This window comes from Diadema antillarum, unplaced genomic scaffold (assembly GCF_040938485.1).
Source record: "Diadema antillarum isolate AM-2024a unplaced genomic scaffold, OU_Dant_1.0 scf00000020, whole genome shotgun sequence".
NCBI lineage: Eukaryota > Metazoa > Echinodermata > Echinoidea > Diadematoida > Diadematidae > Diadema > Diadema antillarum.
The window spans coordinates 1,127,639-1,153,108 of record NW_027270909.1 but is presented as its reverse complement, the minus strand read 5'-3'; the positions used below and the strand labels follow the sequence as shown (position 1 = coordinate 1,153,108).

Here is a 25,470-nt window from a genome sequence, read left to right as displayed (position 1 = left end):
GCGGAAAATCGAAAGCAGCGGAAAATGATACTAGTAGCCGGAGATCTTTATTGCCTCCTTGCACTGAGCAGAGGGGACAAACTGAACTAATTAAGAATGACAGGTTAAAAAGAGCGCCCTCTTTGTCAAGGTATCCAGTCGTCAGTGTTGGATCATAGGCTATCTTATAGGAGACTGAATGCTCTGACTGAAATTAAACTTTGTGGAAGCTTTGTAGAAGCTTTGTCTCCTCCACTTGTACACTTAAAGATCTGTAATGATATTTATGTATTATTTCACATGATTACTATATTTGTAATGTGAAATTTTGTTTGTATTTTCATGTCTTGTGCATAAAATTATGTTCGATATTGTTATACTTATTTTCTGTTATGTACAAGTGGAGAAATAAAACTTACTGAAACCGAACTGAAACTAATAACAGAAAAGCAACTGCATTTCTGCGTGTAAAAAGTAGGTAGGTGCGCTCCAAAATATCAACCTGCTCTTTGAAACGGAAGCATGGTATGGTATCTAATGGTATACTATACATGTATACATTGATACATCCACGTACAATGTTTATACGACACATCATGGACACATTATGTCATTTCCTCCAAAATGTAATATAATATGTTTGTATTGTATTCTGAATATTCACCTCACCTATTTGTGGAATTCTTTCATGGGTAATTCATTTAGACAATATCTAAAAAGATATCATAGACTCTATCAATTATATTTCAGAATAATCTGGTAGATCAATCCCCATCAAATATTTCATTTCATAATAGCAAAATAGGGGTAGCGGAACGGTTTTAGTGGTGATGCGGGCTTTTGGCGGGCATTTTGATATCTTTTTTTTTGGGGGGGGAGGTGGTTTGACAAATTTGTTCCACTGCAATGCAAAGAAAAAATAAGAAGTATTGGTTTTCATCCTGGTTTTGATTTCTTGAATCACCTAAAGAGCGCAATTTTCACCATTTACAAGGAAATACAGTAAAAACGACCCTGTGTATTTAGCGGTCACCTGTCTAACGCGACCAGCTTCCACTAATTTTGTTTTCCGCGGTAGATCTTTATCCTGTGTATAGCGACCTCAGATCCATATCGAGCCAACAGGAGACCCAATCAGTGTGTTTTCTGCTTTACCGCTCTGACGGTCATCCATGGCAAACAACAGAGTGATCGCCACTACTCCATTCTCCCGCCATTCAGGCATCGTGATGAACTGGTGAACAGCTTGCTTGCTGTTATGCACACTAGTAGTGTGCAGTAATGGCGTTGTTCAATGCGCGAAACACATTCATTCATATACACAAATGATATAGAGATGTAGAATAACTTTTCTATAGCTGCCACCTGTCTAAAATGGCTTATTTTATTCGTTTCCCTTGGGGGCCACTACACAGGTCGACTGTATCATAATGATATAGGATTTCAGACTTTGACCGCCAGTTTGCATATCTTAAAAGGACGCGATCATTGATGGTTCGAATGCGGTAGCCTACTCTCAAAATAGGGTATTTTTTCGGTTTTCAACATTTCTTTATTTGTAATATAGGAAATATTTAAAATCTAAAATAGGTAGTATAGAAAATAGGCCCTATATTTAGAATACAGAATATATATACAGGATATTTGTGTCAGTTTTCAACATTTCTTTTAATTTGTAATATAGGAAATATTCAAAAGATGTGTTAATCTTTATGGCGATTTTTCACCACTTATAGGAAAACTTGGGGAGCCGTTTCAGTGACTGTGGTTATAGGGTAGACCTAAATCCAATTCATTTGTCTTTTTATTTGGCCATTTTCATGCAGGAAAGTGTAATATTGGAATGTCAGTTTGGGGGATAACAGAGTAAATCCATTTCATTTGTAGGATGATGGGAATTGCCGTTTTTGACGGCCATCTTAAATACATTTGAAATGGCGTATAAAAGCATATAATCATGGTCATTTGGCGGCAAAGCACACACTTATGTCTCGAATATATTATTCTCGTATTCTCTCCAGTACCATTTATACTTGAATATTTCAAAGTCACTTATGGTGGAAAATGTACATTGAGTGTTTGAAAAAAAGAGATACTGAGTCATAATTGTGTCTTTGCGTGTCACGCTGAACTTTATAAGTTTGGCTATCATTCTCTTGGTTTAGTTTGGCATTAGGGCGGTGGTGTGTGGCTAGTGGTGGTGTGTGGCTGGTGGTGGTGGCTGGTGGTGTGTGGCTGGTGGTGGTGGCTGGTGGTGGTGGCTGGTGGTGGTGGTGTGTGTATGTTGCTTGTATGATGTGTGTCGGCTGTGGCGCCACGGACTTTTGATGCGCATCCACTCATGGCGGCCACCAGGGAGAATTCCGCCCGACCATCCATTTCCATTTTCCATTGTTATGTTTAATGGGGACCTATCTATTGATAATTTTCCCCAAAATGTGCGTATTCTTTATATAAATTCATGAGTTGTTAATGAGGATGGGTGGTATGTTAGGTGAAATGAGGGATGTAGCGATATATAATTAGGTTCATTAATTCGTAACAATTTAAATTGGTTTTTTCTATATACATGTGGGTTCATATAACATGAATTTATAGTATTGAATGGTAATATATAAGCTGCCGAGGCTCTCCTGCCCAGTATGGGTTCATATTATATACGTGGGTTTATATAGATGCGCTATGATATACTGGTATTATATCATTACGCATATCATATAAATTCGTAATGATTTATACGTGTGGTTTGTATTTTATAAATGCGTAATAATATAGATTCTAATCAAATAAATTCGAAACTTTAGATATTTCTCTGTTTGTTTTGTAAAACACCAAAGCTGTCACCTAGGAGATCAAATTAACAGACGCCTATCCGGGGGGGGGGGGGCGTTTTTTTTTTTAAGACGGCACAAATTGGGGCATGGCGCGTGTTAAACCTATGGGAAAAACATTGGGTTAGGGTTTTTGGTTAGGGTTTATAGGGTTAGGGTTGGGGTTAGGGTTAGGGTTAGGGTTAGGGTTAGGGTTTGATGGTTAGGGTTAGGATAAGGATTAGGGTGAGATTTAGGGATAGGGTCCCCAATAGATTTTTAGGGTCCCCAATCTGCGCCGTCTAAAAAAAATACGCATCCGGGGGTTGCATCTCTTCATTGACTTCTTGATGGCGTTCTGCATCAGTGATCCCAGAGTACCTTAGTCTTTTCTTGCTAGCCGCTTTCTACAATAATCTAAAGATGACAGTGTTTACAGTGTCAAAGCACGGGTTATAGTCTATCTTCTTGCCCACCGCTTTCTCTAAAATTTAGGACAACATAGCAGTAATCACATTATAAGAGTGATTTTAAAAAGACTTGCGTCCTTTATTGTCCCGATCAAAGTGCCCACGATAAAGCTTCAAAATACAGAATTAACTTCCTCGAAACCACAATCTCATAGTTCTATTGATATTGTATACAACAGGTTTTGAATAGAAATTACAGTTTCAATACTCCTTTGTGAAGACCTGGCTAATTATCCCGTCGTTTGACACCAAGCATTCTTCTGGGATATGAACGAGGACTGAAGTTCAAATAAAAGACTGGGTGGACAATAGATAGTGCAAGCCAGGTTTTCTCTGATTGCGTAAGAATACCAAGGTTAAGTGTTGAGGCTTCTTCCCGTTATTCGCTCCACATTTAGGGCAGTGCGGGCATTATCATGTGAAAGCTGTATCTTTCGTTGACATGGATCAACGAGATTACACAATTCACCATATGGAACGCGTGTCGCACCCAAATTTTTATCTCATACGTCGCAAAAATCCAGCGAAATTTGAAAATGACTGCATTTACAGAAACTGGGGTAGAATAAAAAAGTACTGAATCAATTTCATGATTTTGGTATCATTTTCTTCTGCGGAAGATGCTCTTTCAAATGATGTAGAAAATAATCATTTTTAGAACGCAAGGCACTGAAAATCCACCATTCCGCTTTTTTTTTTGACACCCGGTATAAACGATAATAATATATAGATTTGATAATCTGTATTCAGAAGATCTCGCATTTGTATTTTTTTCCCAACCCAACATGGCTTGAAACCATAGTTTTATCTTAAATATGATAATGGGACACGACATGGATCATTTTAAGGGGTTCTTTTTTCCTCTCTTCGGACAGAGTTGCCCTAATCAATGATGCCCTGGACGCCATCGGTAGATTATCGGAGAAAGTTTTTCGTCATTACGGTATTGTTATCTATTTACCCATTGCTTTTTATACTTTTTTTAATACTCGACATTTTTTCATATAACCCTGAATTACTTCTTTACTTTCTGGTAAAAAAAAAACCCAAAAACAAAAACAAAAAACAAAAACAAAAAACATTGCCGTGAATAATGAATGTGACTCATAGAGACTAATTCGACTAGATGTCGAAATTGAAGGTTATGAGGAGGGATTCTGTTTTCCTCGTCATTGAATTTGTGTAATTTTTCATTCATTGCAATAATTGGGATTTTAAGTTCACTGTAACCATTGTCTTTCAAGGTAATTTGTTGTATGATATTTTTTATGGAATCTATAAAGTAGATGTATTCCGACAGTCTCAATGCTCAACGAATCAGCTCTCTTGAAAGACTTTGCAATGTTTGGGTTGAATTCTCGGGTGCTGTTCGTTATTCAAAAGGTTCGCTATTCCGAAGGTTCGTTAATCCGAAACACTCAAATTCCCTATACCTAGAGGTTCGTTAATTCGAAAATGAAAAAAAAAAGGGTTCTTTAATCCGGACATTTATGGCGTTATACCGAAGGTTTGTTATTTCGGAGATTCGTTAATCCGACAATGAAATTCGGAATTACGAGCTGTAACCGAATTCTCGTCCACAGGTCATCGTATGGTCCTTGTGGTGACATTCATAGACAATTTTAGACATCTCCACGACGTGTTGAAAGACGACTACAAGCTGAAAGACAAAATCCGTGGACGCGTTCATGTTCCGATAGAAAGCAAAATGGCACATCTCGCCTATCTGCAATGAAATTTGAGATGAATGCGCACCGCAGTGGAGGATCCAGAGGGGGCGCACCGCCCCTCCCCCTCTTTGTGTTAAAACAGGAGAAATGAAAAGAACTAAGGGAGGGGGCCAAGTGCGCCCCCTTTCATTTTGTAAAGACGCCTCCCCTTTACGGAATTCCTGGATCCGCCTATGCACCGCACACAGAAATGGTTGACAAGATGGCCGGGCTAACATTAAATTTGCTCACAAGAATATTATTGTTTATTTTTGATCTGATTTAAGACATTTTTCTTTTTTGCTTTTCCATGCACTCTCATGACCTCACAGTGGCGGATCCAGAGGGGGGCGCAACCGGCGCACCCCCCCCCCCCCTTTATTTTTCGTAAAAAAAACCAAAAGAAATACCCGGAAGTGGCACCAGAAATATTGGTCACGCCCCCCCCCCCCCCCTTTACAGAATTCCTGGATCCATCCCAGCCTCAGAGACTATTTTTCTCTCAGAAATCTAATTTTATACGAAGAAAAAAATACAGACAATTAGAATGTAATTTAATTCTTCATCAATATCCAAGCATTTCCTTAAAATAATGTAGGCTATAAATGGGAATGTCCATGTAGGTGCCACAACACAGCCGTGATCGGAGTCTTTTTGTTATAAGTTTTTGGCATTTATTATGTTACAATATACAATGTATAGGCATGTTTTACCATCATAGATTGAACGAAAATGTGTAGTGATACGAACATTGGCTACGCAGTCATTATTTTGCTGGCATGTCACCTTGCATTGGTTTTGTTGAGGACAGTGGAAGTTAAATATAGGACACATGCAGGTCCGTGTCACTGGTAGGTATACAGGCATGTTTTACCTTCACAGTTGGCTCTGCAGAATGAAGTCTTTGAGAACACGAATTTAAGCAGACTTTTTTTTTTCTACCCTATGTGTTCCGCTGATATTTGTTGTTTGTACCCTGCAGAGGTGAACAAGTCAATGTGTCGTGATAATTTTGTGAATGATGTCTGTCACATTGTGGGATCCAGGCGTCTTTGAATGTTTCTAAAGATAAATGGCGCTATTAAATAAATAGTAAATGCTGTTTCATCATCATCATAATCATCTATATAATCTTTATATATATACTTGGTCGTCGGCCCGTGGTTTAGTTTTGTATTTTTTTTTTTAAATAATTACGTGAATTGAGTGATGAGGGTTCTCTGTACCTTTTGGCTGACATTTTAAAACCATCTTTTTATGGTTTTTTTTTTTTTTTTTGTTAGCATAGGTCTAATAACATTTTTAGCCATATCTCTGTATTTGTATTCGTATAAGTGTCAGACTTCAATATCTTCTAGAAAAGATGTTAATGGCAGCAACCTTTTCAATTAGCGTGAAAACATCGTGAGACAAAGGGCCTTCATTAATGGGATATCATAATATAGATTTTCATTGTGGCAGCCATTTTGGATACAATTTAGGCTGATTTGACAGTTTCGCTCTATTGAAATATGTTTGTTGGAAAAAAAAAAGTGCGAGTTATTTTTTTTTTTTCACCCTGGGTCAATATCCGAAATCGCTTTAGAGCACATTTTTCACCACTTCAAATAAATATGTAGGAGATCCCTAAATTTTGAATAACTTGAAGTTATCATGCAAGAATGCAAGATTTGATTCAACCAGATTCGGATTCAGCGACCTATGCATGTAATGAAAGCTAAACAATCATTTTTTTTTTTCTGTTTTTCATCATACATCATGAAATGCATGCATAGGGAGCCTATACATTCGAATTTTGACTGCCACTTCGCAGTCATTGGCGTCCATTTTGATCAAAATCGTCAAGGGTGGAAATGTGGTAGAGTTATCCATGGGCGTTACAGGCCCTGTTTGGATTCAGCACTACAAATCCCTCGAAATATGTTAAAACCGTCATTTTCACCATTATCAGGAAAATAATTACCTAGGAATGTCAGATTTTCCGGCTGTCTTGAAAATTTCAAAATCCTTAAGAATGCAAAACGGTTGCATCATCCAGATCTGTTTTCAGCACCCTCGATATAGGGTAGGCCCTACAACCATAAAAAGCACCAATAAAAAAACATAACCCAGCTGTGTTGGGGAAACTGAACAGAAATAGGTACCTCTTTAACCAAGCTGTTCACGTTTACCACTTTTTCATCACTGACACTGTGCAAAAGTACGAAGGTACCCAGCATTATTTTGATATGAAAAATTAACTTCGATATTTGGTGTCAAAGGCCCAGCTATTCATTTTTTTTTTTACATTGAGCTTGCTTTTGTTTTGTTTTGTCTTGTTTTATGAACGACTTTTACCGTGGGGAAAACACAATGAGCTGTATAGGCCTAATTAATCATCTTGAACATGTTTAGAAAACTTTTTAAAAACGTGAAATATGATCATGAATCGATCAAGTTTCTCACAAATTAGGCCTACTCTATCCTGTATTTTACCCTGTACATATATACATTGACAGGACCAATCTTGTTGAGACATTGCATAAGATTTAGTATGAATTTTTTTCTCCATTGATTTATTAAGCCTTTTAGTGCAACCATTTGGACATAATCACAGTTAAAGAGAAGACAATATGACCTGAATACGAAATACTCCTCAAGTTTGCATCACTCAATGTTGACGAGCTCAACAGGCGTGTGGGTTTCCCAGAGTGACACGTATTCAATCAGCTGAACGATAAACTCTGCAATCTAACCCTTTATTTACACTCGGGAGCTTCCCTCGGTGCGCTTCGCTAGCCGAGCTCACACGCACGTACGACAGCAACTTCACTCTAGCGTTTGATGCCCTCGAGCTCGAAACTAGTCCAGCGACACCGGCACCGGGAGAAGCCAGAAATCGTCAGGTTTGTTTCTAATGATTCAGATGATCAATGCATTTTAGCTGACAGTCCGGAAGTTATTTAAGAAGATTAGAAAATTACAAGTTATTCATCATAAACGGTTTTATTTGTGCCCTGCTCGTAGGTCATGTTGCGTTGCTTTTCAGGTTGGTGAAGGTCGCTAGCGTAAGTCCCAGGCGTGCGAACTCATGTTAGTAAAATCTCTTCCGCTACTTAACCCTTTTTAATGCTATATAATATAGAAGTATTTAACATGAGTGGACTTTCAATTATAGAACATAGCGCATTGTGCAGCGAGATGTTGTGTGCAAGGTATCCCATCCCAGTCTGGATACAAGGGCCGTGGCCGAGGTGTTATGTCAGTTAGAGAAACAAGAGGTCGATTAGAAAGAAGAATGCTTTCATTTTTTTAGGAATGAAATGTCAGTTAAACATGCAAATTCCGCGAACAGAGCTCAGACTCGGAGAAGACATCCAACCAACTTACTGAAGACACTGTTAGTGTTATTTTGACGAGGTCATATATATAGACATTTTCGTGAGATGTAGACACTAGTTTTCATGAATAGAGACCAACGCAAACATGAATGCAGTATAACCCTAGGCCTAGCACTGACTGGATACATTTTCATGTGTTGTTAATTTGTGATCCAACTGCTATTCGCAAGATTTGTGAAAATTAATCCCTCGCCAAAATAACGGCTTGTACATACAGTAAAATACCGACAGGATCTGTATCTGTAGGTCTAGCCTAACTAGGTCTGCAGTACAAAAAGGCTTAAATTAAAGCCTGTGACCTGTGTTTACTATCATCCATAGGTATTCGTACAACATGGAGACTGTATGTCAACAAGATAGCCACCATCACGAGATAGAGATATACGGGTAGGCTCAACTAGGAACTGGGTGTCCCAGTTACTCCATCATTGACGAGGCTTTCTAGCAGTGTGATAACAAGACACCCTTTCACACTCACTCACTTCTGACCGTGGCGTTGTATCAATATTTCTTTTGAAGCAAAAAAAAAAAAATGCTTGAAACACATTTCTGGTACTGTATTGACATTGATGAGTTAAATAATATACTCGGTTATATGTATGGGGTCAAATCAGCATTATTGATCCATTATCTGATTTCCTACGTGAAGTGTTGTTTTATTTTCTTTCCCCTGCAGCAACCTTCACCACAAGCGATGGAATCAAGAACGACGGCCTTTTGGCCGGTCTACGTCAATGCGGCAATGTCCGTCTGTGCTTTCGTCCTGACTCTGCGGTTGATTCCACGATTCTACGACCTCTTCATTGGAGCAGGGATGTTTGGGAAAGATATGAGTAAGAGAGTGCCCAAAGGAAAGGAACCTGCCAAAGTGTGAGAATTTTTTGTCATTATTTCATCAGGAACCTCATGTTGATATTTTGTTAAATATAATTTGTACCATCAAAAGATATGAACAAATCTCTGACAAATGCTGTGGGCTTTTATAATTTCAAAGTGTACTGAAATATAGATCTACTATAAACATAAATTACTGACTGTGTTTTTAAAATCAAGTCACTCTTTTGCCACTTGCTATCGAACCCTTTCCCGAATTTGTAAAAATAAATAAATAAATAAATAAATAAATAAATAAATCATGAGTATGAGTGAAACAGGTGTACATGTATGAAAACTAGTCAGGGTGACAACATGATTACCCAAAACAATTATGTACAATGTTTGTGAGTTTGGTATTCACCAGATTGCGACAAAAAAAGGAGATTACAAGTTATTGTTTGAGTTGTGCCCCCCCCCCCTTGTCAAGTAGAGTAAGTCCTTCATTGTTTACATGTAGAACATAGAAAGTCAACCAGAGTGCTATGGAAATCATCCTTCTGTACTCTGCATTGGAATGTTTTTCATTGCTTTGTGAATGCAGGAAAGTATGAAATAACACTGATAATCTCTAAATATGGTGATCATGATGACACTAATGTTGATAATAAACTACACTTTCATTTAGTGTACACTTTGATAGCATTTAATATTTTGATTTCTTTTAGTACTATTATCATCAATATCATTACTATTGCTATGCCCATGACATCCAATTTCTGTCATTGCAACTAATTGACAAATTATCTTACATCGACGTAAATAGGCACCAAATTGATCAGTGCTTTAGTAGAAACTATGACAACAGAGATTATGGGCATTACCGGCATTACATACTCAGGCAGGATTTGAACCTATAATCTCCTGATCTCCAGACAGGCGTCATCTCCACTGGACCACTAAGCTTCCACCAGACAGCAAGTGTTGGTTCTTATCCTTATAGCATGCAGCGGGTACTGCATAATCATTCAAATTCATTGAATTCTTCTGTCAAGTTTATTTACATCGATGTAGAGCAATTTGTCGATCAGTTGCAATGAAAACAACTCACTGTATGAATTTCATGAATTTGAATAATTTCTACTATTTCTGTACCTTGACTGTCCCTGTGTCTCCCTCTACAGCCCAGAAGGTCTTGGGGTGATCACCGGTGCTGTCTTTCTCATCGTTATGTTTCTCTTCATCCCAGTCCCGTTCTGGCGAATGTGGAAACCTGACAGCAGGGAGGATTTCCCACATGACAGGGTTAGTGTTAACCCGTTAAGGACGGGCTGATTTTACTACAAGCTTTTCCCATAGACAAACCTGCCCGAGTGTATTTGGGACTAGTCTTCAACGGGTTAAAGCTGCAATCTTGTCGTTGGCTCAATGGATACAGGGCTTTGTCTGTTAAACCGTTGAGGACGGTTTGATATTGCTACAACACGCATTTCCCATAGACGCTTGCCCGAGTATACTCGGGACTCGTCCTCAACGGGTTAATAAAGGGAAAGTTTCTCCCAATATACATGTTGATTGAGTTAATAAGGCAATGTCAGTAGAACATATCAGTGAAGTTTGATGATGTTCGGACAATTTAATAATATCATTCCTCCTACCTTCTGAAAGAGGTAAGTCAATTGCTCTGTCATTATGCTAAAAGAAGGAATTTATGCTGAAATCTCTTTACATTTTTAATATAACAATGTTTTGCAGTGATGTCTCAAGCTGTTGTAATCTTATCAACCAGCAGTTGTGATACAAGAATTTTTAAGAATTGTAACTTTTGAAAGGATTGTCCAGTTTTCCTTAAACTTCATAGACTTGTTCTGTTGATAATGCTGTATTCAATCAATCCACATGTACACTTAGTTGAAACTTCCCCTTTAAGTTGTAGTGTTCAAAATAGTTGTAGCTTTTGAATTACCTGTTGGAACAGATCCCTTCAAGCTGCTGCTTGAAAGCAAACAGTCGCTGATAATTCAAAACTGAAGCTTAATTTCTTCAGACCCGAAACTGTGTAAAGGTCAGATTAGAATAGCAAAGTCTGTATTTGTTGGCAGGATGTGGTAGCAAAATTTTACTTGAAGATGACGCTGATATGTAATATCAGAATAACCATAGAGTGATTTTGGTCGTCAAATATCTGCCACTGGGAATATCGTTCTGTCTATTGGTATGCAAATACAGTGTACAGTTAAACCCACATATTGTGGTCACCTACTGTATGCAACCACTAAGAAATTCTCCCTCGAGACAAATGCTATGTTAAAGAACCTGTCTATGATGGCCACCTGTCTATAACAACCACTCCTTTCTTTCTTCATTTTGTGGCTGCTATAGACAGGTTTGACTTTACATGTATGTAGTGAGGATTGGAAAGGGGAGTGTTAAGTCACTGAATGACAAATAGTTACATAAACCGAAACCTAGCAACATTTGGATCCTGTTTGATTTTTCTCTCTCCTTCAATTTAGTTTGTGGAATTCATCGCCGCTCTCCTCTCCATTTGTTGTATGATCTTCCTTGGTTTTGCTGACGACGTCTTGAACCTGAGATGGAGACACAAGCTGCAGCTTCCAACGATGGCCACACTTCCCCTCCTTATGGTCTATGTAGTCAACTACGGCTCGACCACCATCATCGTCCCTAAACCGCTCAATACTTACATCGGTAATGACCTCAACTTGGGTGAGTATGGCACTGTCTTGTAAATCTCCTAAACCTCTTTCACACTGGCATATATGCATCCCTGTGAGTTTTCCCTTGCTTCACAACCTAATGTTTGAAGTAATGAGGATTTCATTTTTGAGCAGCAGAATGAAATATAGGTCTGGTATGTCAATAATATACTAATTTCATTCTTGTAGACATTTCCTTGTTGTAGGGGATTTAATAGTCATATATGTTGTGAGTGTCTGTTAAGTGAAGGAAAAAATTATAATCACACAACTGAAACAAAACTTGGCAGATGCTTACTGAATGCCATGTTACGTGACTTTCCAGTAATTAACATGTCACAGTGATGGGATCAGTAACTATTCATTCAAGCAAATATTACACCAAACTTTAAAGAAAACCTGTAGGTACTTGGAATGGCTGTCTGGTAGAACTGGTCAAAAGTGCACTAGACTGCATAAAAGCTGAATAGCACATTTTTTCTAAATATCCTCATTTACATGCTGTAGCTGCAAACACAATTCTATTGAGAAGCTGAACTTCATAGCAATCTTTGCATTGCTGTTGCTGTACTGCTGTAGTGGAAAGTGAAACTTTCAGCACATGTTCACTTTGGAGCAAATATTTACACACTTTCCTATTAGCTATCAGTGGTCCGTGCTATATTCAGCTAGATTCCTGTGCACACAAGGGTGTTACTCTGCTCTTCCCTTCATACAGTCACCTGTTGGCCTTCCTGTTAGCTTAGTGGCATCAAATGACTTAACTTATCAACTTAACCGTACAAGGATTTCGGTCTTTTAACCCATTGAGGACCAGTCCCGAGTATACTCGGGCATGTGTCTATGGGAAATGCGTGTAGCAAAATCAGTCCATCCTCAATGGGTTGACAATGATGTGGCATTCTTTTTCTTCGTATGGCATGATGTGCCTGGTTGATACCGTTTCCTGAATATTGTGAATCACCTGGAAGGAACTGGTAGGGATCAGCATCAATTGCTTGATTTCTGGCATGGATCAACATAGCAAGAATACAGACAAAAAGGTGATCAAACATTTTAATAATTGGAATACGGTTTGATTGCCCTGCCCAGTCATACTTACAAGACACAGCTGTTCTACCAAGGGGTGCCTGTCTACATTTTAATTACCTCCGCCAAGGGAGGAGGTAATGTTTTCATTACCATTTGTTTGTTTGTTTGTTTGTCCATGTGCAAAATGAATAAAAAAATTATGAATGGATTTGGGTGAAACGTACAGGGATGTTTGAGAATTACACAAGTAAGAGATGATTAAATTTTGGTTGTAATCCGGGAATTTTTATGGATTTTATGAAGGATTTTTGATATTTTGGAAGGTAGGGTCAATTAACTTGGGTGTTCAAGCTGCGTAGTTTTGAGGTTTTCATACAGTACATGCACTAGAGTGCGTGCTCTTGTTTCTGGTCCAGAGCTGGCATTGATGACGTAACAAAAGGCTTCTATATTAAGAAATAAGGCAATATTCAGCATGCTTACGTATGGGTAAAAATTATTGATTTCTACAGAAGAACAAGATCAGTGGTTGAAATGAGCTGCTTGGCGGAGGTCTGTGCTCTCAGAGTGCTTTTCTAGTTATATCTGTAGTTGTGTACTTTGTAACATTTCATGAGCCCACATCACTCCATCACACGTATTCACCAGAGCTGTCAGTAGAATGGTGTGTTCTCACTGCAAATACTATTCAGATTTCACATTGCATCCCATTTGTATCTGACTGCAGGTGTCTTGTACTATATCTACATGGGCATGTTGGCAGTGTTCTGCACGAATGCAATCAACATCCTAGCCGGGCTGAATGGAGTGGAGGCGGGTCAGTCGGCCGTTATCAGCATCAGTGTGATCATCTTTAACATCGTACAGCTCTCTGGTATGTGAGCAAGTTTCCTCCTCTGTGATCTATTGAACTGTTTTTGATGTGTTGGTTGAGGGCGCTCTTTGATTTCCAGTGACTTTGATTAAAGAGAGTCAAGATAAGACAATGTTTTGAGGCCATGAAATGAGTATGACAGCAATCATTTGATCACATCATACATAATGCTTCTCTCAAAGATGGAAGTATGAGTCAGGCTGCTTTATAATTAGTGCCTGCCACAATTAAGATAAAGAGAAAAGAAAGTACACGAACATGGATAAGTAGAGCTTCATACATTGTAATTATGAAGGTACATACATAGCAGTGATCTTTGTGGCATGATAGATGATAAAGCCATTCTTTGCTAATTATTATCATCATCAGAATGTGAAAGTTGATAATTCAGATCCAAAGGAAAAAAAAAAAAAAAGATGTAGGAAAAGGACTTTAGGATTTGAGGTGAATATCAACACTGATTTTCCTCATTCCAACATCTAAACAGATCAACGATAAACAGACTGCCTCCTCTTCTCTCCACATGATTGTGCTATGTGCCTGCACTCACACATGTGTACCATTTGTAAAGAGAATTTTTCTTTCTCGATATGTCATGTTTTTACTAGAGCTGTTTGTCCCGAATGGATGTGAGTTCTAGTGGTTGTATTTCTGGCACCTGAATTGGCAGCAAGCTCTATCTTCAGCAGCAAGTGATATTCCACATTGGCTTAAAGTTGCATTGTGTGATCAGATATATTGAATGAGCACTGAATAGAGCTGATATAAGTTTTCACGTCATGTTTTACTTTTTTAAAAGGAAAATGGACGGAGGCTCACCAGTTCTCTCTTTATTTCATGATGCCTTTCTGTGCGGTGTGTCTTGCTCTTCTCTACCACAACTGGTGAGTTTCTCCGGGCTTTACAGAGTAACACTGCTGTAGCTAGTTAATGCTGGTAACAAGAGTCCTCAATAAATAGTTGTAAATGTTGCAAATTTATGTGATTCTGTGTCAACATGTGTTGAAATGAAGATTAAATAAAGATTTTATAAATTCACATATAATGTAACCTACTTCATTGGAAGGATGATACAGAAGAAAAAAGATATTTTGTGAATTAAAGTCAGAAAATTGTAACGGTTATATTGCCAAAATTTGCTTTCCACATATTTGTATTCTTTTGTGATCTCTGACTTAAAGAGGTAATGTGATTACGTGCCACATTTATTCGCCATGAAAAATAAAAAAGGAAGAAAAAAACAGGGATAATTTTTAGATATGGAGTTATAACATTGCATTTTCACTCCACATACCACGTGCTGGTATATGATTCGGCACACCGTACCCCGGGGTATCGTTGTAACCCAGGGTACGGTGTTGTGTAGTGCCATCTCGTGTCCATTATCATACACTTGTACAATGTTGTCATGACGACTATTTTCTCATCATCAGGGCCGGCATAAATCGGCGCTGCGATAACGTTCCAAATGCTGATTATGTTGCATAATCACAAACAAGAAAATACTTTTGTGTCCCATAATAATACTAAAAGTTATCACTACACAATCATTTTTAGTAACCCATGGTACAGCACTGAAAAAAAAAGATGATTCACTAAAATGGTGAATTTTCATTTGGTACCCCAGGGTACCAAATACTACATCATATTCTGTGGAATGTGGGACACAGGTAGAATAGTTAATGTATCATATTTGGGTATAACTACATTGCACACAATATGGTCTGACAACAGGTATATAGTCTTGACTACTGATGTGTTTCTTGTTGTATTATTCCTTCCCAGGTACCCGTCAAGAGTGTTTGTTGGAGACACGTTCTGTTACTTTGCCGGGATGACCTTTGCCGTGGTGGCCATCTTGGGTCACTTCAGCAAGACCATGCTCCTCTTTTTCATCCCGCAAGTTTTCAACTTTGTCTTCTCTGTACCTCAGCTCTTCCACATTGTACCCTGCCCCAGACACAGGCTGCCCAAGTAAGAAATCTCTCACTTCTCCAGTGATCTGTTAAGAATTATAATTTTCTCTGACTCATGTATCAAAGCAGTCAAATAGGTAACACGATGGCTAGTACACTATGGCCCAAATTCACGAAGGTGGTCCAAATGAAACCATGGTTTAAGCCATGGACAATTTGTATGGAGCGCCAAGTGTCGCATGGCCTATTTTGTTACAAAATCAGTCATTTCGTCAACAAAATGATCATTTCATTAACAAAATGAACATTTCGACAACAAAATGGTCATTTCGTATATTGTTTGCAATTGCATTAATGGCTTCCTATCACATCCAAACAAAATAGTGAATTTTAACACCAGGCTTCATTGTGGAAAGTATACGGTCTGATGTCTATGATCGAGGTCATCAGTAGTTTCCCTTTTATATTTCCTCATGGAGACATATGGTATATCTTATATTCTTGTTTGATATCTTTAAGATTTATTATATTTGATTTATGTCAGTATTGTCTGGGGCAAATTATTTGTTGTGTAGGGCAGCATTTTTTCTCTCTCTCTCTTCTTTCACAACTGTATTTCTTTGCTAGAAATTCTCTGACCAAGAAATATACAAGATACTTGTGAAGAAATGTCATTCTGATGAAGCTCTTTATCTATGAATAGATTTTAATGGTCTCATCTTTTGACTGATATCTACCTTTCATCTTTGAGTGGCACCTATCTTTTCAGATACAACCCAGAAACTGATCTTCTTGGGATGAGCTATACAAGATTCAAGATGAAGAACTTAGGATTCTTGGGTAGGTGACAATACATCACTGATACAGTGAATAGGTACATTACAGGCAGTACAGCTCATATCATGAATAATTACAGTCAAATAAAGCACATTTTCACCATGTCATGCTGCTGGACGTGCCTTAGAATGTATGACCCCAGTCACTGGAATGGTATCGTCATCTACAATGCTTTCTCTTCATTCCGTAACCCTGCTTAAATGCGCTATTTGAAACCAAGTTTTTATGGGGGGTCAATTTGACCCCAGTTAATATAGCGTTAACTCACTGATTACTCTGTAATGCTGTCTGTTCAAAAGTGGGTTTGAGGTATTGTAGAATCACTATCTTACAAATTTCAACAAAGAAGAAGAAGAAGAAGTAGTGAAATGCCCAAGCATTATGCTATGTACTGTATAAGCTGTTATTTTCGCAAGGGTTTAATTTTTGCATATTTCGCCAACCACAGTTGGATCGCAAATTTAACAACATGCAAAAATGTCACCATGTGCTAGGGTAATAGTGTGCTTATGAAGGCCTCTGTGTCAATTCGCGAAAACAACATCTCGCGAAAATGTCCACGCCCACCTCATTTGCGAAAATAACAGCATGTACAGTATTCAGCAGGGAAATTGTATTTTCAGAGCATATTCACATTTTGCATGTGTTTTTTTTTTCTTTTTTCAAAACCAAAGATACATCCCAAGAGGGATTCCAGGAAGATACATCGGTTATTTACTTTTGGCTCCTTTTGTCTTTACTCCCATTGATGCTGAAATAAGATTTGTTTGTGTTTATTGAAAACTTGTTCAATCAACTAACACCTTCGAAGGCTTTACAGATGACCTAGCCACTACTAATAATTCATTTTAAGCATATACCAAACATGTGTTCCTTCACCACACATACAATGTGTGTCCCTTTGCTGAATAAATGACATTAATGTTATGGTATATTTTCAAGTCAGGTGCATAGACAATTAATGATAATTATAATAGGCTTTATAAATGCAAAATATTATTATCATTATCATTAAATCAGGGCGGCTGGCAGTGAGACTATGCCAGCTGGTGGGCGTGGTCCATGTGAGGGAAGGCATCGGGGAGGACAAGGATGAGACGGAGTGTAGTAACTTCACCATCATCAACCTGGTCCTCAAGGTGGTCGGCCCCACCCATGAGAGAACGCTGGTCATCATCATCCTTGTCATCCAGGTAAGGAGAACAAGAACTTTTTTTGAAAATTAAAGGAAACCAAAACCCAAATGCAAATGTGGGTTGAGTGAAAGCAGCAGTTCTAGTAGAGCACATCAGTGAAAGTTTGAGAAAAATGGGACAATCCATTCAAAAGTTAAGAATTTGTAAAGTTTTGGTGCCGTCTTCACTGGATAAGAAGACTAAAAAGTTCATGACATCATGTATGTATGATATAAAGAAAATGTTGACCTATAGAGAATTCCACAAATTCCATTTTTCATTAAAAGTGCACATTCCATCAACTTGATACTGACATGTATACGTAAAGGGTAATTTTATTCCCCCTGCTTTCTGAAAGAGGTAAGTTAAGTGCTCTTTCATTATGCTAGAAAAGTATACATATGTTGAATTTTCTTTATATTTTGTTTGTATTATTGTCCATACATGATATGTTGCACAGTAGTTTCTTATCCAACAGTTGTGGCACCAAAGCTTTGAAAATTCATAACTTTTGAATCAATGATTTTCCTTTTATGAGTAGAACACAACAGTGACAGTGTAAGGAAATATATATTTGAATATTTTCTCTAATCTAGCACAATCTTTATTCCATTGGTACAAGTGTGTATAAGATCCAGTCAAGGAAAGTAAATTCTGCAGACCTTGAAAACATTGTGTTGTTTTGTCGGGATCACTCAACAAGTGGTAGTTGGAGAGCATTGCGGAAGAAGGAAAAGTAGCCTATTCTGAGGCAGACTTATGGAAATCACAGCATACTTACCATGGTACCTTTCATGCCATATAGTGTGTGTAATATTTGAGTAGAAGCTCATCTGTATTGGAAATTCAACTAAGTTGATGTTAAACATCAGGGCCTTCCAACCTTCTCTCGACAAAGGGGTGGGGGGGGGGGGGGGGGGGGGGGAGGGTACAAACTTCCGAAAGTCTATGACCCGCTCATTGACCATCACATGATGAAGGCAAAGACGGGTCATTCTGTAGATGAAGGCGGTAGCATCAACAGCTGAAAATTCTGGAGGTATGTGTATTGAGATCAAAAGTTTAACACCAATTTCAGAGTATAATATTTGTTTAATTAGCAAAAAATATTGATGTACTCCCAAATGTGCAACAGTCAGTACAAACACTGTGTAGTATACCATGTATCCAGTAATATGCTCTCTGTTACACAAATAACTCTGAGTTTTGACTTATTGTTTGATTACACCTGTTTGTCTCTAAACTTCATGCAATTCTCTCCAAAGTTATTCATTTTGTCACATTTTGTTCTTGTAGGCACTGTGCTCCTGTCTAGCTTTCTTCATCAGATTTTACCTGGCTGGCTTTTTCTACGATGTCATCGAATGAGATTCCTGCTTGATCTGGCCTGGAAGCAAATGAAGCAAATCTGGGCTGTCAGCTTGGAAGACGTACTGATCACGTAAACATTTGTTTTATATTTTGAATGAATTGAAAGCTGTTTATAACTATAAGGTGAAGGAAATGTGGGTTGCTATTTGTATACAAACTAAATCATTGAACACTATCACTGTTTGAAACGAGTGTTTGGTTTGAGAGAATTTATCAAATCTACATGAAATTATCATGCCTATTTTGAGAAAAGAAATGATTTTTTTTTTCATCCATGTTTTTACACTTTATGAGAGAAAATGGTAGGGAGAGATATGAAGCAATCTACATTTTAGTAGAAAGTTGACAGTTTTTTTTGGCTGATGATCAGAAGAGAATTAATTCCACAGGCTTTTTACGGTTTCAATTACTTCTGGTTCTCAATTGACAGTATGTCCTTTTTTGCAGCTGCCAATGAAACTTGGCTGCAAAAAGAAAAAACAACAACAACAATGCTGCCTCTGCTTCTTGTTGAATTGAATATATGCAAAAATATCTCCACTCCATTGAACTTAAGTGTTTGAGGAGTGAGAGTATAGATTATAACTTTACATTGTTGTTACCTACACACGTCAGGGACCAAAGATTGCACTAAGAATTGCTTGCCAACTGCTAGGATAGCCTGTAGGCAATTTAGAAGGATCTGCCTAAGTTTTGACAGAAAAAATGCACATAAGTGCGCCAATCAGATAGTTTACCATGTTATGAAAAGAAGGTAGAAATGTGCATTTAATGTTACAGGCACAGATGAAAAACCAGTACTCCATCTCAATGTATTATAATCTTTTCCATAATTCTTGCGCTCTGTTCCAGATAAGAGCATTATGTATAAATCAAAAATGTCCTCTTCCTTTCTTTGTGACTCTTGTATTTCTCTGTTATTGAAAAAAATCCCACCCAACCTTGCAGGTCATGACTAGAGTGATAAGAGTAAGTTTTTGGAGCCATGTGATGGCAGCAATATATCAGTTTTTCTACTACTCAGAATTGTGGTTGAAATTTTTATCAATTATTTGATGGATCTTGACCTATGCCTTATTCACAGAGATATGCTATTACATTCATCTTTGTTTTTGCTCTATTCTTCAATGTAGACCACTCTTGATAAATATATTCTCATGAAAGTTGTTAGCTATGTATACCATATAACTTGTGTATTATTCAAGGCACATTTGGGTGTAAAACAGGCTTTGATGTTTTCAATGGCTGTTACTCAGAGCATTACTTGGAACTTTATGGAGCATCATCTTGCAGATAGTCAGTTTATGAAAGGTTCACTGTACTCTGTGATAAATCAAATAAGTGAGTTATGTCATTTGTTTTATTACTTTGAATAAAAATCATGTTTTATAGATTAAGTGAATGATAGTGGAGCATTACAATATTTTTCTTGTGATTTCTCATAATCATATCTGAGACTTATTGTGAGCAATGTACATTGGACTGAGTATATAAGGAGGATAGTAATGATGATAATAGGTAAAGTAAAAAAATAAAAAGGAAAATAAGTGGAACTAGAATTCATTACTGTTGCCATTTGTTTTGAGACAGGAATGTTGTGTACTACTAAACATAAAGCAAGTGTGCACTTATGTGTTATGCAGAGATGCCAACTTACTTTTTTCCAATATTTTGTGTGTCTTTTTTTTCCCCCGCAAATACTGCAGGTTTCATGGGAAATATCATTTTTCCCAAATTGTATTTACCGAACATGTTTATTGCAGGAAAGGTAAAACTTCTATTTTAACAAAAAAAAAAATAATAATATGAACTTTCCACTGCTTTTGATGCTTGTTTACGAGGTTGGCATCCCGATGATTACGGGAATATTAAGCAAGAATCATTACCGTTCAAAGTAAAATTTTTGATTGAAGGCAGCAGATCCTTCCGTCTTGCCAAACTTTGACAAATACATTCACATAAGACTTCTGGATTAGAATAAGTATTTAGCTGGAGTGTATTTGCAATAAAGATTTTCACCATATTATGAAGACTAATAGGAATGGCTGTGAGTGTGTATCTAATGCCAAAATCGATACATGAATAGTTTGATTGCAAAAAAAAAAAAAGTTAACTCTATTCTTGTCAATTTGAGATATATGCAATTAAACCTGCTGAAAAAAAGGAAAATATGATACTTCTTTATCATAACATCAAGAATAATCCTTTTTGTGCATCAAGTGAGATAATAATTGAAGAGATTTTAGTTGGTTCCAACAGATAATGGACTTACTGTAAAATGTTTCAAAATGGCACTGAAACCATTTTGCAATTAAACTCTTCATATGTTAAAATGCTGCTAGCAAATCATGAGAAATCATATTCTGACCTCTAAAATGCTCATGAATTACTCATATAGTGATGGACTTGAGATGTAGGGGTAATGGCACAGAAGTACTTTTATATGTTAGCATCAAACAGCCATTTGCAGACAACATTGTAGCAGTAAAAATGAAGACATTTTTCTTTTCCCCAAGTGGATGATGAATGTATGAATTGATCTCCTGAAATCTATATTGATACAAATATATTTGCGACAAATGCAATGTGGAAATCAGAAATGGTTTCAGTGTGGTATATCTTCTTCGTCGCAAGCTTGGATGGTATTCAGAGTGTGAAAATGGAATTTTGCTGAATATCTGAGCAGAGAGATGGGAGTGAGATCTTCCAACGCAAAGTGTGAAAAATCAGGTTTACTCTGACTAATGGCAGATTTTCAAACCAGTTTCCAACCAAGTGATATTAGATACATGACTAGATTCATCATCAGAGCTTACAATACTCATACACTTGTACTTGGAAAAACTGCTTTTAAATATACATAGGGGAACTTTGGAAAGTGAAACTGTCCATCACGTAACTTCTTGAAATTACAGAGGATGACATTGAATCTGCAGTAATCAAGAGTGGATTACGAAATATTTGTTGAGTGGAAAACACTCACTTAAACAAATCATAACAGCATCAGCGAAGGCAGATCAGGTTTCAAAAGACTACAAGTTATCTTGAAAGGAGGAACACAAGAAATAAGTCTGGAAATACATAAATGCACCAATATGTACTTGTAATTAAAACATGAGACTCTGAAAAATCGTGTTCATATTTTCTTCTTTATTACCTCATGCTAACATTACCATTGCATGTTGTCATTGGTGGAAATGTCACCCTGCATGTAATGACCATGAATGAACAAAAACAAAACTTGTGTCTCAAGTGAAAAGAATTGGACTGAAAATTCCATGCAATTGACGCAGACAATTATGTCACAAAATTAATATACCTCACTGGGTCACTGCACAAACACATATGACAGGAAATGTATGGTAGTAGTATTGTACAGTAACTAAAAACAAACAAAAATTACACTTGGCATAGCACAGATTCTGGAATGATACTTGCATGCAAAAAAAAAAAAAAAATCATATCAGTCTCCTTTACTAAATGCCTTACAGTTCGTCTTTCAGTGAAATGATACACATAATTGTCAACATTCAAAACAAGGAAATCACATTAATCATTGTGTGATGACTTCATACAGGAAAGTGAAGAAAAAAAAAACATACAACTTACGGTGACAAAATGGCTCCGAAAGTGTTATTAAACCTTATCGGCCAGATAATAATCCATGCTGATATGCTATATGTGGCAAGTTCTTGCTTACGATACCTTGTAATACTTTTTGCAACCAACCGTCCCAACCTTATTGAGCACATCATTATAAGATTGATTTCCCCCGTGACAAATTTTGTCATATATCTATGGTTTTTAAAATCTTTCCCTTAAATATGAATTGATACTGACCATTCCTCAAAAGTTGAAAATATTTGTAGGAAGGACATTCTTGCGCCATAATAATACATTTATGTGCACTTGAGTTTTCATTTTGGCTTGAAATAAATGCCACATTAAATACTATTTGTTCCATTTCATAAATCCCGCATTGACACTAGGTCCCATTTCACAGGCACAATCAAGAGGGAGCTTATCATATTATACGACTGAACATCAACATTATTGGAAAACCCCCAAATAACTAGCCTGCTTACTACAAGGCTCTACATTTAATGAGGTGAATACGGCTGTCCGGATTATCCACTGCAGTGCGTTCAGCTGGTCTTTGTTTTACTGTATACGCCGAATATTTCGCAAGATTTTTATTTTCGCGAATTTCGCGAGTCGGGTGCTATTCGCGAAATTAAAGACACGCGAAAATATTACCTCTGATCCCGATGTGAATGTGACGTACGCATGTACATTTGTCTGTTCAGTACAGGACTACAAGATTGCGAAATTAACAACTCGTGAAATCGTCGGGAGTGTCTGATTCACGAAAATGTAGACTCGCGAAATGTATGGTGTATACAGTAGTTCATTCTAGTACAACAAGGTATCAATTATGACGAGGTAAAAATTAAAGGGTCCTGGTAACCTCCTTCTGTATAACAGGGTTTCCCCTTCCTATCAACCTATCAACTTTCCCCGCACTACGGGGACAACTGCAGTTTGAGGCTCGGCCTGCAATTTGACACCAGAGTTCACATATGATCAAATTTGATAAACACAGCTTGGTGCTTGTCAATTACACACCCAAGGTCACTCTCCCCTCCAAATTCTGTCCCTGGACCCGACATGTTTTGAACGGACAGCGTGAGAAGTCCTGTTAAGCGTCGATATTGCAGGACTTTCCCCACAGTGCGGGACGTAGTGTATACATAAGGATGGACAATTATTCTTAATCACTTTATCACATGTCATCTAAGACTCATAAACCAGTATGGCTTCCATATCAGTTCTTCAGCATGGGTAATGATAAACTTGTCATCAGGCCACTTAAATATCACACAGTGAAATACAAGGTTGTATGTTAGTAAGCAAATAATCAACGTTGGTGAAGGTGATGGGACAAACTATCACTTCCGAGGCGATCTGGATGTAGCTATCTTTCCGAAGCGCAGCTGAGGAAAGATAGCGTACACATTCAGATCGCCAAGGAAGTGATAGTTTGTCTCATTGCCTGAAACTAAAAGTTGATTATTTGCTTTATATTCCACATCTAGGGTCCTAGAAATTCCCATTTTATTCCACATCTGAAACCGTTTTAGCTGTCTTTAGGTATCCATAGGGCTTAGGCTACGTGTGCGCGTAGATGACAAAACAATGAATTTGCTGCGCGCACCGCGCGGCACCGAAGTGAAAGTGCGTTGCACTGTGTACTATCAAGTGACCTAGGTCACATGATAGTCCACAGTGCAACGCACTTTTATTTCGCGCGTACTCATCTTGCGTTAGGACTGTGTGGACTGTGTGGAGATCAGCGAAACAAAAGGGACTATCAACATAGAGTGTAACAAACTTTTCTTCTCGGGTGATGTGATGGGCAAAACTACGCTTCATCACGTGATCAGCTCTGGACCAATCCTATTGCAACATTCTTAGTATGTGGAATATAATTTGTAATAACTGATAGTTAAGTCCTACTTCATGCATATACATATCCATAATATTGCAATCTCCACTGGCACACCTTGCATAAACCACTTTAAAGTTAGGCAGAGAATCTTAGTCACTGACCAACAAAATCTAACAAGTCTAAAAACATGGATCTCCTTGTATGTGAAGTTTACAATATAAATTTTTCATAGCACAGAAATTAATGTCTGATTTTTCTCTATGCTAGAGTTCCTGAATTTTTGTCTTGCAAAAACAAACAAACAGACTGACAAAAAAGGCAGGGTAGTTTAGTCATGTGATGGAAACTAAGCATCAGGTGATCAAATTTTCACTTTTATGGTGTCTAATATGTGCAGAAAAAATATGGTCAAGAACCATGACACACACAATGTACCCTTTCATCATTTATGTGATGTCTGCAACACAAGAAAAAACAGACGTTTAATGTGAGAAAAGAAGATAAGGCTCATTTTACAATGTATGTTCCCTGCCCATCCCCCCCCCCCAAAAAAAAAAAGTCACTAAATTTCTAATAGAGATTGCACAATAAACAGAGATAAAACTAACACTCTGGTTGCATACATTGGATCAGAGTGATAATGCAATAGTTTTTAAGAGAAAGTGAAGTCACCCTGCATTCAATCCGTATTTCCTTACCCACCTCTTTTACTGTATGTGGCACTAGAGGGTGCCATTACCCCATTTTCCACCAACCACCTGTCCAACACACCCCATCCCAAATCCATACCCCCAGGTCCTCACTCAAAAAGAACTATTTCAGCTCAATTGCTGAAGGTCTCTAATTTCCCTTGTCTGTAAACACTACAGGTTTTACTCATATGAGACTCCTTCATAAAATCACTCACATATCTTTTTTTCCTTGTGGTTGATGTT

At 37.6% G+C, this 25,470-nt stretch overlaps 1 protein-coding gene across 1 annotated transcript; it reads left to right on the top strand.

Moving 5' to 3' along the window:
* The first annotated feature begins 7,802 nt into the window (after positions 1 to 7,802).
* Positions 7,803 to 19,428, top strand: LOC139728862 (UDP-N-acetylglucosamine--dolichyl-phosphate N-acetylglucosaminephosphotransferase-like). Its single transcript, XM_071639802.1, has 10 exons — positions 7,803 to 7,853; positions 9,025 to 9,218; positions 10,346 to 10,466; positions 11,678 to 11,891; positions 13,641 to 13,787; positions 14,587 to 14,671; positions 15,573 to 15,761; positions 16,473 to 16,543; positions 17,561 to 17,733; positions 19,012 to 19,428. Exons 2-10 carry the CDS (start codon positions 9,043 to 9,045, stop codon positions 19,081 to 19,083), a joined length of 1,248 nt encoding a protein of 415 aa, XP_071495903.1. The 5' UTR covers positions 7,803 to 7,853; positions 9,025 to 9,042; the 3' UTR covers positions 19,084 to 19,428.
* The last annotated feature ends 6,042 nt before the right edge of the window (positions 19,429 to 25,470 follow it).

Excerpts from the sequence above, each read along its gene's own strand:
- LOC139728862 (XM_071639802.1), top strand. The coding sequence starts at position 9,043 with ATGGAATCAAGAACGACGGCCTTTTGGCCGGTCTACGTCAATGCGGCA. Across the intron at positions 13,788-14,586 it reads TAACATCGTACAGCTCTCTG|GAAAATGGACGGAGGCTCAC; the intron begins GTATGTGAGCAA and ends CTTTTTTAAAAG. Across the intron at positions 15,762-16,472 it reads CCCAGACACAGGCTGCCCAA|ATACAACCCAGAAACTGATC; the intron begins GTAAGAAATCTC and ends CTATCTTTTCAG.